Below are 14572 nucleotides of genomic sequence, written 5' to 3' on the forward strand. Positions count from 1 at the left end.
ATAAAATCATACAAACCCTTAAAATGAAAATGGAGGTAAAGAGCATATTTAGTCTTATCCCGAAACCTAATCATTATCAGGTTGTCTCAGTTTCCCACTGGGTTTTTTATTTGATTCCTAAATAAGTTTGAAGATAGTGTTTATACAGCCATTCACCAAATTTGGCCTAGATTTCCTTTTGAATATAAAAATTTCTTACATTTGTAATTGGAAATCAAAGGTCTCAAAGATCCATAAGAAAAAGATGATTTCATTCAAAGGGAGATTCTACTAAGTTCACAGATGTCATTAAATTCTAGAGATGAGCTCTTTACTTCACCAGATAAGTATACTAATACCAATCATGTTAGTCATTGATACCTACTTTTGCTAGAGATCTTTAGTTGGGTATTTAGTTAGAACCACACAAGACTCGGATTCTTATTCACATGTAGCATACTTTGTGTTTGGTTTAGCTTTTGCTTAGTGGCTCCACTGTAAACCTCCCTTCCTTGAGTAAACTTAAATTTTGGGGGTAGCTTTAAATGACGCCTTTGAGTCATTATTCAGGAGAACACGCTATCTCCATTTAAATATTATTTCTAAATTGTAAATTTGGGATTGCAACAAACATAGCCATTCCCTCTCTCAAATATTTCCTGTCTTCTACCCTCTCATCTTGTGTTTTTTTTTAGAACAAAATAGAGAGAAGGTGGAGGAAAGTATAGAGCTGTATGAATAGCAGAATAGCTTCTGTCATCCTTTTTGTGGTATGGTTTTCCTTTCATCACGATTCTTGGTCTTCAAATGTTTCTCTAAATTACTAAGCTCTTCTACAATGTAGTTCCCAGTACTGCCTTGAACAGAACAGCCTTGAAAAAAACTTCCAACCCACCTAAAGGATAATCATTGCCCCATTGTTTTTAGTCTACGATTGCCATAGCATTCTGGCACTTGCAAAGGCATTTGACACATATGTAACCTATTTTAGGTCAACTTTTTCTGATGTATATCCATAGAACTAGGGTCTAAGTTTAAAAACAATCTGGTTACACAGTCAATCCTTCAGAATAATTTGACATTTATTTTCATAATTTTTCAAAGACCATAACCTGTGATTTGAAGTACTTAATCTGTGTGGCTTCTCAGCACTTGGTACTCTGTTATGTTACACTTTTATTCCAGAGTCTTGAGAGCCTTTATTTATTTATTTTTTTACGATCTTTTTTTGACACTTTTTAAAAAATTTTTTATTGGAGGCTAATTACTTAACAATATTATATTGGTTGGTTTTGCCATACATTGATATGAATCCGTCCCAGGTGTACATGTGTTCCCCTTCTTGAACCCCCCTCCCACCTCCCTCCTCCCAATATCCTCCTTCCGGGTCATCCCTGTGCACCAGCCCCGAGCATCCTGTAACATGCATCAAACCTGGACTGGTGATTCATTTCACATATGATAATATACATGTTTCAATGCCATTCTCCCAAATCATCCCACCCTCACCCTCTCCCACAGAGTCTCAAAGACTGCTCTATACACCTGTGTCTCTTTTGCTGTCTCGTATACAGGGTTAAGGTTGCCATCTTTCTAAATTCCATATATATGCATTAGGATACTGTATTGGTGTTTTTCTTTCTGGCTTACTTCACTCTGTATAATAGGCTCCAGTTTCATCCACCTCATTAGAACTGATTCAAATGTATTCTTTTTGATGGCTGAATAATACTCCATTGTGTATATGTACCAAAGCTTTCTTATCCATTCGTCTGCAGATGGACATCTAGGTTGCTTCCATGTCCTTGCTATTATAAACAGTGCTGCAATGAACATTGGAGTACATGTGTTTCTCTCAATTCTGGTTTCCTTGCCAGGTTCTCTCTTAAAATCCTATCACTAGTTTAGCTTTAGGTTATCACTTTTCAATATATCTATCCTACCATTTTATAAATCTTTTATTCTCTCTCAAAATTGTTCTCTGAGTCTAGACAAACATGAAATGAGTCGTGTAATTTTGTTTGACTTCTTTAATACATTAGTCCCACAAGCTCAAATAATAAAAGCAGCAATAAATCATTGCAGGTAAAAATATTTTAGTGTACATGATTTATCTCCCTTTTCTACTTTCCCCAAACATAATATCAAAAGTCTTTATAGGTGTTGCAATTCTGAGCTCATTAGAGGTATTGGGATTTTAGTTGCTATCCTGATACATTTATTGGGGTGTTATGAATTCATTCTGTCTTGTGTGTGTCTAATTTTTGTTTCTGGAAATCTAAAAACATCAGCTTCCCTCGTAGCTCAGTCGGTAAAGAATCTGCCTGCAATATAGGAGACCCGGGTTTGATTCCTGGGTCGGGAAGATCCCCTGGAGAAGGAAATGACAACCTACTCCAGTATTCTTGCCTGGAGAATCCCATGGATGGAGGAATCTGGTGGGCTACAGTCCATGGGGTTGCAAAGAGTCAGATACAACTTAGCAACTAAACCACCATAAACACATCAGAGTTTTCTCTGCATCAGAGAGCAACTGGAATACAAAATCTGTATTTTCCTGCCTTGTCAGAAATGTCTGGAATTATAAACTCAGAACTGCTTTGAACTTCTGTGTGTTGTCACTTTCCCAGGTTCCTTAATTGCTTCTTTTCTCCAACTTAAAGAGCTCATCTCCAGGCTCACAACTAGGCTCCATGGAACCAGACCTCTGCTAATTCAATAGCTTTACTTGCCACTTGTTATACCAAGGGAACTATATTTCCATAAACTCTTCTGCTTTTTTCATCTCATATTTAGAAAGGTGATTCTGAAAAGACAAGAAAATCAAATAGGAAGCTATTGGGCTAATCCAGCAGGCAATGATAAAAAAAATAATAACTTGTCTTAGGTAGCATTAGAAGAATTAGAAGGAAATGTAGTAATCATCTACCACAGTTAAACATTTTTAATGGCTAGGGAAACATACAAACAGAAATATGAGTGTTCCATTTTCTCCAAAAACATGTAAGATGGAAGTTTTTAAGAGGGATTTCAAAACATAATACTAAGTGATTTGTCACTTATCAAGAGATTTGAAGATTTTTATGTATATTAAGATAAAGCATTTTAGTACTGTGAAACCATATATAGGAAAGGGCCTCCCAGGTGGCGCTAATAATAAAGATCCCTCCTGCCAATGCAGAAGATATCAGAGACATGGGTTCAATCCCTGGGTCAGGAAGATACCCTGGAGGAGGGTATGGCAATCCATTCCAGTATTCTTGCCTGAAGAATCCCTTAGACAGAGGAGCCTGGAGGGCTACAGTCCCATAGGATTGCAGAGACGGACACAACTGAAGCGACTTCAGTTCAGTTCAGTTCAGTTCAGTCACTCAGTCGTGTCCGACTCTTTGCGACCCCGTGAATCACAGCATGCCAGGCCTCCCTGTCCATCACCAAGCCACCACCCATATATTGGAAGGCAGCTATGCTCACCACTATTCTACCAACCCTAGTGAAACCATACATCGTATCTTTGAAAACTAGTAACAATATTACTTACTTCAGTGTAATTCTTCTTTGTTGTAGAAAGGCTATACATTCGTGGCTGAAGCATATACTGGTGACATGTATGTATCATCCTCACGATGGAAACTGCGCCTCATTGGTTCTTATCATCCACTCCCGTGCCTGTCTCGAGACACTCCATGTAATACCTTTGCCATAAAGGAAATCAGAGATTATTACATACCCAATGATAAGAAAATTATATTCAGGTATGTAACAGAAAGGAAATGCATTCCTTTAAAATATTAATACCTTGTATTAAATAGTTGACTTTAAATTTAAATATTTTATTTAAATAGTGATATTACCAATAATAATTTTTTTGTAAAATCCTAATTTTGAACTTCAATTTTATACTCTTTTGAAAACAGAGAGCAGTATGATTGTATAAATGTTATTTAAGATCCAGCTTATGTTGCACGTGTGGTTTCTTAGTCCTCATCCCATTTTTGTTGTTCAGTCGCTCAGTCATGTCCGACTCTTCACAACCCCATGGACTGCAGCTTGCCAGGCTTCCCCGTTCATTACCAACTCCCAGAGCTTGCTCAAACTCACGTCCATTGAGTTTGAGCTCATGTCCATCATCATCCATGTCGGTAATACCATACAACCATCTCTCCCTCTGTCATCCCCTTCTCCTCTCTGGCTTCAATCTTTCCCAGCATCAGGGTCTTTTCTAATGAGTCAGCTCTTCGCATCAGGTGGCCAAAGTATTGAAGCTTCAGCTCCAGCATCAGTCCTTACTATGAATATTCAGGATTGATTTCCTTTAGGATTAACTTGTTTGATCTCCTTGCAGTCCAAGTGATTCTCAAGAGTCTTCTCCAACACCACATCAAAAGCATCAACTTTTCAGTGCTCAGCCCTCTTCATGGTCCAACTTTCACATCCATACATGACTACTGGAAAAACCATAGCTTTGACTATACAGACCTATATGACAAAGTAATGTCTGTGCTTTTTAATATGCTGTCTAGGTTTGTCATAGCTTTTCTTTCAAGGAGCAAGCATCTTTTAATTTCATGGCTGCAGTCACCATCTCCAGTGATTTGGGAGTCCAAGAAAATAAATTCTCACTGTTTCCATTGTTCCCTATCTATTTGCCATGAGAATGTTGAGTTTTAAGTCAACTTTTTCACTCTCCTCTTTCACCTTTCTCAAGAGGCTCTTTATATATCCTATTTGGCTTTCATTAAACATTCTTCATAACACTCTTCCTTCTTTTTACTCTCTCCTTATTCTGTTCCATCTCTAATGCTTCTCTTGTATTCAGTTCAGTTCAGTTCAGTCGCTCAGTCATGTCCAACTCTTTGCAACCCCATGAACCACAGCACGCCAGGCCTCCCTGTCCATCACCAACTCCCAGAGTTTATCCAAATTCATGTCCACTGAGTCAGTGATGCCATCCAACCATCTCATCCTCTGTCATCCCCATCTCCTCCTGCCCTTAATCTTTCCCAGCATCAGGGTCTTTTCCAGTGAGTCAGCTCTTCACATCAGGTAGCCAAAGTATTGGAGTTTCAGCTTCAACATCAGTCCTTCCAATGAACACCCAGGACTGATCTCCTTTAGGATGGACTGCTTGGATCTCCTTGCAGTCCAAGGGACTCTCAAGAGTCTTGTCCAATACCACAGTTCAAAAGCATCAGTTCTTCAGTGCTCAGCTTTCTTTATAGTCCAATTCTCACATCCATACATGACCACTGGAAAAACCATAGCCTTGACTAGACGGACCTTTGTTGACAAAGTAATGTCTCTGCTTTTTAATATGCTATCTAGGTTGGTCATAACTTTCCTTCCAAGGAGTAAATGTCTTTTAATTTCATGGCTGCAGTCAGCATCTGCAGTGATTTTGGAGGCCCCCAAAAATAAAGTCAGCCACTATTTCCCCTGTTTCCCCATCTATTTCCCATGAAGTGATGGGATCAAATGCCATGATCTTAGTTTTCCGATTGTTTAGTTTTAAGACAACTTTTTCACTCTCCTCTTTCAGTTTCTCTTGTGTAGACTTCTCCTTATCTCTCAACTCATCCTTCTTTTCATACTTATCTATATATTCTCATATCTCCCTCAGAATACATAGATAAGTAGTCCTCATCATGGACTCCACTCTCTTTCATTTATCAGAGCTTTTGGTTTTAATTCCCACACACTCTCATCTTTGTGCCTTCCTCTTTATTCTCAGTGTCCTCCACTACTGCATAGTCTCATTATATTTTATCTACAGAAGCGCTGTGTTTCTGGAATAGACTTCTCCATTATATTCACTCTTTTTCTTTATATTTTCTATTTCTCTCTCTCTTTCTCTATCACCTTATTCACTACATGTGTGTTAGTCGCTCAGTTGTGTCCAGCTCTTTGTGATCATCATGGACTGTAGCCCTCCAGGCTCCTCTGTCCATGGAATTCTCCAGGCAAGAATGTTGGGGTGCACAGCCATGCCCTTCTCTAGGAGATATTCCTGATCCAGGGATCAAAGCTTGGTCTCCCACATTGCAGGCAGATTCTTTACCATATGAGTCACCAGGGAAGCCCCTATTCATTACACATCACTCCTTTACTACTGGAATAGTTACCTTTCTAACACACGTGATTAAATACGTGATTTCCTTTCATTGAAATTTGGGAGATCGAAGCGTCAGCTGAATTGATTCCTGCTGATGGCTGTGAGGGAGAAAATACCCCATGCTCTGTCTTCTAGAGGTTGCTGGTCATTGGCATTCTTTGGCTTGTAGATTTATAACCCTAGTCTTTGTATTCCTCTTCATGCACCATTCTCCCTGTGTCTCTTTCCAGATTTCTCCTTTTCATAAGGTCCTCATTTTAACTTGATGATTTCTGGGAGATAATATCTCCAAGAATGGGGGCATGGTGAGGTGCTAGGATTTCGGACTCCAGCAGGTTTTTGAGAGGAAACAATTTAACCTATAACAAATAGTGACAGTGAATCGAGAGGGAAAATAAAGGATTTTAAGATATCAAGGAAGTGAAATGGACAATCTTGGTTGATTATGGTTTGACTTGGGAAACTGTTGGAGAGTAAGTGTTGTTTATTTAAACAGAGATTTCAGGAAGAGGACTCTATTTGCTGGTTGGGCAACAAAAAGACGATTAATTCATTTTTTACATGTTAAACTTGTTAGGCCAGTGAAATGTCTGAGAGATATTGCATAGGGGCACTGGGCTGGAAGCATGGATTTGAAAATGATTAGTTCTACCCATTGAAGTGGCTGGAAAAGTTTGTACAAAAAGAGTCAGATCCTGGACAGAATATTAAGATTCTCTGATATTTATGGGAATGTCAATGTGAGAGAAGTCTATAAAAAACACCCCTGAAATAGGAGGTACAAAAATTGTTATGCCCATGGGGAAAGTTTTTTGAAGAAAGAAGAAATGAGGGTTGATTCAACCCTGTCAAATTCCCCTGAAGATCAAGGAAGATGAGAACTGAGATTTCTCTAGGGTAGTGACAAGCTGCTTGAAACCATGGCAAGAGCAAGTTTAGCACCTTGATGGGGGCAGAGTGGGGTGTTGTGAGTGACTAGAAGGTGATGAGCTGAGACAGTAGAGTTGACAACTCTCCTTAGACTGTAAGCTGGGGAGGAAAATAGAGCTGAGGCTGAACAACAGGGTTGATTGAAGATATTTTTCAGTTTGGTTTTTGTCTTGTTTTGATCTGTTTTTAAACAGGTGAGACCTCCAAAGGTACAAAAGCCAAAATCAAGAAGTAGTAAAGTGAGGAAACTTAAGATACAGAAGAAAGAAGATAGAAAAGCAAATTCGTAGAAACTGAGTAGAATCCTGAGCATTTGCAAGGATTCACCTAAAGTGGGAAAGAACCCCAATAAAAAGACTAGAGATCTTAGACTGCATTAAGGGACAGAGTTAGGAAGGAATTAGACTGCATAGTTTCATTCTTTTTCCAAGAGGTTCCCAACCGGCATCGTTAAAGGGTGAGAGCACAGGTGACAAGTACTACTTTTGAATTCTATTTTGGGGGCTTAAAGAAACACTTGATAGTGAAGTTTTGAAAGCTACTGCCAGCTGTGCTCTTTGTTCCCCTGGAGAGGAGGGGTTGATGGAAAGGTGCGATGTGGCAGTAGTTTGCAATCTATCAAAATTTATCAGTGAGTGCACATCATATCTAAATAAAATGTTACATATCTCTGCCTGGGATGTGATAGTAATAAACACCTCATACGTAATTTCATTTTACCCAAGCATACTGGGATCTTTTGCCAAAGTCTAAAAAGACTAAAATGTCTAAAAAACATTTCCAGGATTTTAACTGACTGTATAAAGTAGGTTTACTTGTAGATTATCATATCAGTAAATGATACAATTTTCTTAGTGATTTGAAGAAAAGACTGTTGATAAAGATGAGTTTTTCTTTACAGGTATTCAGTTAAAGTTGCCTTGCCACATCCTGTTACAATACACGTACGCACATCCAAACCAGATGTATTCATCAAGCTACAGATCTTAGAAAATGAAGAAGTTATCGTGAGCTCCACTGGGAAGGGTCAAGCTATCATACCAGCAATTAACTTTTTGGGGAATGAGAAAGCCTTGAGCTCCCAGTGTAAGTTGTGGCTTTTAAAATTGGTTATATATAGATTCTTAAACAGATATTTATGTAACTGATGGTTAAAATGTTTTAAGATAAAATAGCAAGTAAAATCGGTAAAATTTGATACCATAGTATTTTTAGAAAACTATTGCATTTGTGCATGACATTAATCCATGAAGAGCAATAGATTTGTTATAATTGTACTTTAAAGACTTTATTACTTGAACCCTCTCAGATTTTCAAATAAGAAATAGATTTTTATTATTTTGAATTTTTTAATTAGTTAATTTATTTCAATTGGAGGCTAATTACTTTACAATATTGTAGTGGTTTTTGGCATACATTGACATGAATCAGCCATGGGTGCACATGTGTTCCCCATCCAGAACATTCCTCCCACCTCCCTCCCCATCCCATCCCCCAGGGTCATCCCAGTGCACCAGCCCTGAGCGCCCTGCCTCATGCATCAAATCTTAACCGGCGATCTGCTTCACATATGATAATATACATATCTCAACACTACCCTCTCAAATCATCCCATCCTCACCTTTTCCCAGAGTCCAAAAGACTATTCTTTACATCTGTGTCTCTTTCTTTACTTTTATTCCAAATTCATTATTTTTAGAAAATATTCTACTTATTAAAATTAATTTTAAAAGGTGAAATTATTACCTGTAATGTAATAATCACAAGAGCTTTTAATTAATAAAATTATCTCTGAAATAAGGGATAACAATGATACTGTAAGATATATTCACTTATTTTAATAACTTGATTTTGACTATAAAAGTAACACATGCCCAATGTAGAAAGCTGAAAAATAGAAAATTATAAATAAGGCAGCAAGAAATCCTTTGTAATCATACAACCACAGAAAAAAGAAATACTGTTAGCATATTAGCTTTTTCACCTCTGCTGTCCATTTTTACATCCTCATTTTAAACAAAAGTAGAATATTACCAGTTTTGGTAATTGATATTTGTTTTTCTTATTTATGACATTGGTTGGGGTCTTCAAACCTATGTTAAATAAGAGTGATGTTGATATACTTCTTATTCTTAAATAGGAAGGCTTAGAGCATTTACCATTCAGTATGATGCTTGTTGTTGACTTCTGATAAATGCCCTTTATAATATTCAAGAAAGTTTTTCTCTATTGATCTCTAAGGATTTTAATATAGGTTTGGAACTTTATTGGTTACTTCTTTGTTTATAAAAATCATCAAATTTTATCCCTTTGAGTCTCATAAATTAATTTTTAAATTGGAATACATTCTTGAAATAAAACTTTTGTATCCATAATGTTTCAATACATTCCTGTGTTTTGAATATACTATTTAATTTGGTTTGTTAGATCATATTTTCCCTTTAACTTTTAACTATTATACTATTTTTACAATTTCCAAATAAGTATTTTAGCTGGTCTTCTGTTGTTAATATCTACTTAAACTTTTGGAGTTAGTGTGATTTATGTATTTTCTATTTTGAGCATTGGATAGATGTTTTCACTGCAACCTAATTCAAATCAGTTTGGGTTAGTGTTACATTGAGGTTTATAAAGAACCCTTATTCTCTATTTTGGAGGTAAATGATTTGATGTCTAAATACATGTGCAGTCACATATACATTCTCTCTATGTATATATAATAAAAAGAAAACATGCTAGTTGCAATATTTAAAATCTCAATCGTCATTTACATTTTATCTTATTGGTTTGTAATTTTTTGAAAAAAGTATGTTAAGATCTATTTTAATTGTAAAATGTGTACAAATTTATCTCTAATATTTTCCAGTTTACATATCTATATGTTACATTGTTAGTTGCAAAAAGTTCTACATTTGCTTTATATTTATTGATATGCTGTATTTTTAAAATGAATATAAAACAGTATTTTTTCAACTTTAATAGATTGTATGATAGTAAGGCTGGTTCTTCATGTGTTATCATTTGCCTGTTCATTTTGGTTCACACATTTAGCTTTTCAACCTTTCTCTTATAAATGGGTAGTTTTTCCCACTAAATCTAAGATTCTAATCTCGGAAATGGGGTGATGTAATCCACTTTCATTTATTTTGATAAGCTTGCTTTTTCTGATTTCTGCCTTCATGTTTTATTTAAAATTGATTATACTGTCTAGTTGATCTTTGCATAACTCTGTGGTGGCTGGCATTCTTCCTGATCTCTCATTATTCCCAATAGCGTTTATGCTGATTATCTCAAGTATATAAGCAAATTACTAAAAAGAATTTACCTGTTGCCTATTTTCTAATATTCATACTTTTCTTTCTCCTTTTTAAAATAAATGCAACCAAATCAGGACTCTTTTTCTCCTCTCTTATTGACCCTGGAAACTGTTATTGCAGCCCAGGGCCATTTCTTTTCAATATGAATGAAAATCTGGAGGAGCAGAGAACTGAGAAGACACTACATTGTAATGACACAATTAGGGCACAAATGTCATGCTTTAGACACAGGAAAGTGGGAAATTCCCTATTATATCAGTAATATAATGAGCCTAGTTAAAACAGCAAATTAATTCAGATCATGTCTCCTTTCCTCCCATCTTTTCCCCTTTATCCCTGAACATCCTCTAGATCATTTTCAGTACTAGTTCATGTTTCTGCTTTGTGGCTCTTCATGCCAGTCTGCCTGCACCATTTCTATTTATTTATTTGGATAAGCCCAAATTACAAAATATAATATTTAAACATATTTCTCTTCAAGTATGTTAAGACCAGTAAGGGTACTATTAGGTTTTGCTAGTCCAAATGCCACTCTTACTCTTGAAGATGACTTTGTTTTCTTTTCTCTAATCCATGCTGTACAGATTTTCTTTTTTTTTTTTGCTTTACTTCATGAAGGAATACTGTAATTCCAAAACTTTAGCGGGTACTGTGGGCGATTCTCCTATCTTGTTTACAGCCTTACATTTTTTCTTTAAGTAACTAGTTGCCCCTAAAATTACTCTCCAAAGTTTTTGTTTTATATTCATAGAGGTAAACACTGTAGTTTATCATATCAGTTCAGTTCAGTTGCTCCGTCATGTCTGATTCTTTGCAGCCCCATGGACTGTAGAAGGCTATGCTTCACTGTCCGTCACCAACTCCTGGAGCTTGTTCAGACCCCTGTCCATTGAGTCGGTGATGCCATCCAACCATCTCATCCTCTGTCATCCCCTTCTCCTCCTGCTCATGTAGCTTATCATTATTTCACTTTAAAAGTTAGCATTTATGGCTAATTAATATTCAGTTCAGTCCAGTCAGTCAGTCATGTCCTACTCTTTGTGACTGAGTGACATTGCTTGGCGATAAAAAGGAACGCATTTGAGTCAGTTCTAATGAGGTGGATGAACCTAGAACTATTATGCAGAGTAAAGTGTGTCAGAAAGAGAAAGATAAATGCTGTATTCTAACACATATATACAAAATCTAGAAAAGTGGTACTGAGGTATTTATTTATAGGGCAACAGTGGCAAACAGACATGGAGAATAGACTTATGGACATGCAGAGTAGGGAGGAGAGGGTGAGACGTATGGAAAGAATAACATGGAAACTTACATCACCATATGTAAATAGATAGCCAACGGGAGTTGACTGTATGGCTCAGGAAACTCAAACAGGGGCTCTGCATCAACCTACAGGGGTGGAATGGGAGGGAGATGGGAAGGAGTTTCAAAAGGGAGGGGATATCATTATACCTATGGCCAATTCATGTTGAGGTTTGACAGAAAAGAGCAAAATTCTGTAAAGCAATTATCCTTCAAAAAAATTAATTTAAAAAAAAGTTCGCTTTAGCAAGAGAATCGGAGAAGGCAATGCACCCCACTCCAGTACTCTTGCCTGGAAAATCCCATGGATGGAGGAGCCTGGTGGGCTGCGGTCCATGCGATCGCACGGAGTCGGACATGACTGAAGCGACTTAGCAGCAGCAGCAGTAGCAGCAAAAGAATCACCCATAAACATTTAACACAATGGTATATTTTTTTTTACTTCTGGCCAAGAAAAAGTGACAGCAATGGAGGAGAAACATAATGAGAACTTAATTCGGAAATTGACCCCAAATTAGAGCCATTATCCAAGAATGTTCTTCTTTTACAAGATGCTTCTATTTCATAATTGTATTTCTAAATGAACTTACATACAATATTTTAAATTTCCCCTGAAACCAAAAAATCATTTTCCTTCTGATTGCTTTGAATATATAGATTAATTATACCTTCATAGTATTGAATTTCTATGCAAGTAAAGGCTATTTATTTCCATCTATTCAGATTTCTTTATGGTTCACAGAAAAAATTGAAAATTTTCTCCATAGAAGTTGATAGAGTAGCTATCATAAATTAGATATTTTCTTTATTTAGATGTCAGACAGACTCTTATTTTTAAAGAATGCTATTAGTTTATGTTTATGAATCATATAAGCAGATATTGAAATTTCTTTTCCTTTCTAAACATTTTTTAAGGTGCTTCTCTTGGAAACATATCTATTTATGAATTTTTTACTGTATGTATTTCTGAAAGGCTCCCACCAAAAATACACGCAAAAAATGTGTTTATGTGTGTTATCTTTTTAGTGAAATGGGACATGACAGATTAAGTTATATATTCTGTAAGCAAACATGGAAAAGTAAAGTGTTAAGTCGCTCAGTCGTGTCTGACTCTTTGATTTCCCACAGACTATAGCCCACCAGGCTCCTCTCTCCATGGGATTCTCCAGGCAAGAATAATGGAGTGGGTTGCCATTCTCTTCTCCAGAGAATCTTCCAGACCCAGGGATCAAACCCAGGTCTCTTGCATCACAGGCAGTTTCTTTACCAACTGAACCACCAGGGAGGCCTGTAAACAAACATTATATGGCACTAAAGAAGGAAGAAATTCCATTGCAAAAGAATTCCAGGCTTTGAAATGAGCTAGGAACAAAAATCTTAAGCCTCTTTAGATTTTTGGCTATCTCATGGAAAACTTAAAAGCATGTCTGTATATCTCATATACTTATTAGGAATAATACTTTACATCAATACTCATGCTGTAAGGGTAATATAAAATTCATAATTTTCCACAAAATTTTCTTCAGTTCAGTCGCTTAGTTGTGTCTGACTCTTTGCGACCCCATGAACCGCAGCATGCCAGGTCTCCCTGTATCACCAACTCCCGGAGTCCACCCAAGCCCATGTCCATTGAATCTTTGATGCCATCCAACCAACTCATCCTCTGTCATCCCCTTCTCTTCCTGCCCTCAATCTTTCCCAACATCAGGGTCTTTTCAAATGAGTCAGCTCCTCACATCAGGTGGCCAAAGTATTGGAGTTTCAGCTTCAGCATCAGTCCTTCCACTGAATATTCAGGACTGATTTCCTCTAGGATGAAGTGGTTGGATATCCTTGCAGTCCAAGGAACTCTCAAGGGTCTTCTCCAACACCACAGTTCAAAAGCATCAATTCTTCAGCGCTCAATTTTCTTTCTATTACAACTCTCACATCCATACATGACCAATGGAAAAACCATAGCCTTGACTAGATGGACCTTTGTTGACAAAGTAATGTCTCTGCTTTTCAATATTCTGTCTAGGTTGGTCGTAACTTTCCTTCAAATCTAAGCAATTGAGGATTTGAGGAAAAAATATGTATGAGTAGTAGTAAAACATTTTATTTCATATAGTTGTATAAGGTTCAAATTTGTTGATGATTTATCATAATTAATGCAACCAGTCTCCTACTGATAGTGATGTGTGATTATTCTAATCATTAGTTTATATAAACAGTACTTAATTTTTTAAAGAAATCTGAATTGACATTTTTTGAAACATGCAACAAAGGTCCGTCTAGTCAAAGCTATGGTTTTTCCAGCAGTCATGTATCAGTGTGAGAGTTGGACCGTCAAGAAGGCTGAGTGCCAAAGAATTGATGCTTTTGAACTGTGGTGTTGGAGAAGACTCTTGAGAGTCCCTTGGACTGCAAGGAGATCCAACCAGTCCATTCTAAAGGAGATCAATCCTGGGTGTTCATTGGAAGGACTGATGATAAAGCTGAAACTCCAATACTTTGGTCACCTCATGCGACGATTTGACTCACTGCAAAAGACACTGATGCTGGGAGGGATTGTGGGCGGGAGGAGAAGGGGATGACAGAGAATGAGATGGCTGGGTGGCATCACCGACTCAGTGGACATGAGTTTGAGTGAACTCTGGGAGTTGGTGATGGACAGGGAGGCCTGGCGTGCTGTGATTCATGGGGTCGCAAAGAGTCGGACACGACTGAGCGACTGAACTGAACTGAACTGAACTGAATATGCATATATTAGATAAATGCTTAGAAGTAGAACTGTTGAGTCACTGGGTACAGACAGTAGTGACTTTGGTATATATTGTCAAATTACCCTCCGTTGAGTTTGCATAAATTTATCTTCTTTCACCCACTCCCCTGAATGACAGTGTTATCATATTTTTTGGTTTTTCGTATTTCTGATTTCAATTTGAAT

General features: G+C 37.1%; 1 protein-coding gene across 2 annotated transcripts in view; it reads left to right on the top strand.

The window, feature by feature from the left end:
- The window catches only part of ADGB (androglobin), a 181504-nt gene that overhangs the window by 123663 nt on the left and 43269 nt on the right, over nucleotides 1-14572 (top strand). For both annotated transcript variants that reach the window (XM_088840947.1, XM_088840948.1), the window contains 2 exons: nucleotides 3547-3734; nucleotides 7923-8107. In XM_088840947.1, the coding sequence (XP_088697073.1) occupies nucleotides 3547-3734; nucleotides 7923-8107 (373 nt within the window). The remainder of the gene's footprint in view (nucleotides 1-3546; nucleotides 3735-7922; nucleotides 8108-14572) is intronic.

Source organism: Moschus berezovskii, chromosome 10, assembly GCF_049115385.1.
Source record: "Moschus berezovskii isolate FMDL1 chromosome 10, NW_MosBer_1.0, whole genome shotgun sequence".
NCBI lineage: Eukaryota > Metazoa > Chordata > Mammalia > Artiodactyla > Moschidae > Moschus > Moschus berezovskii.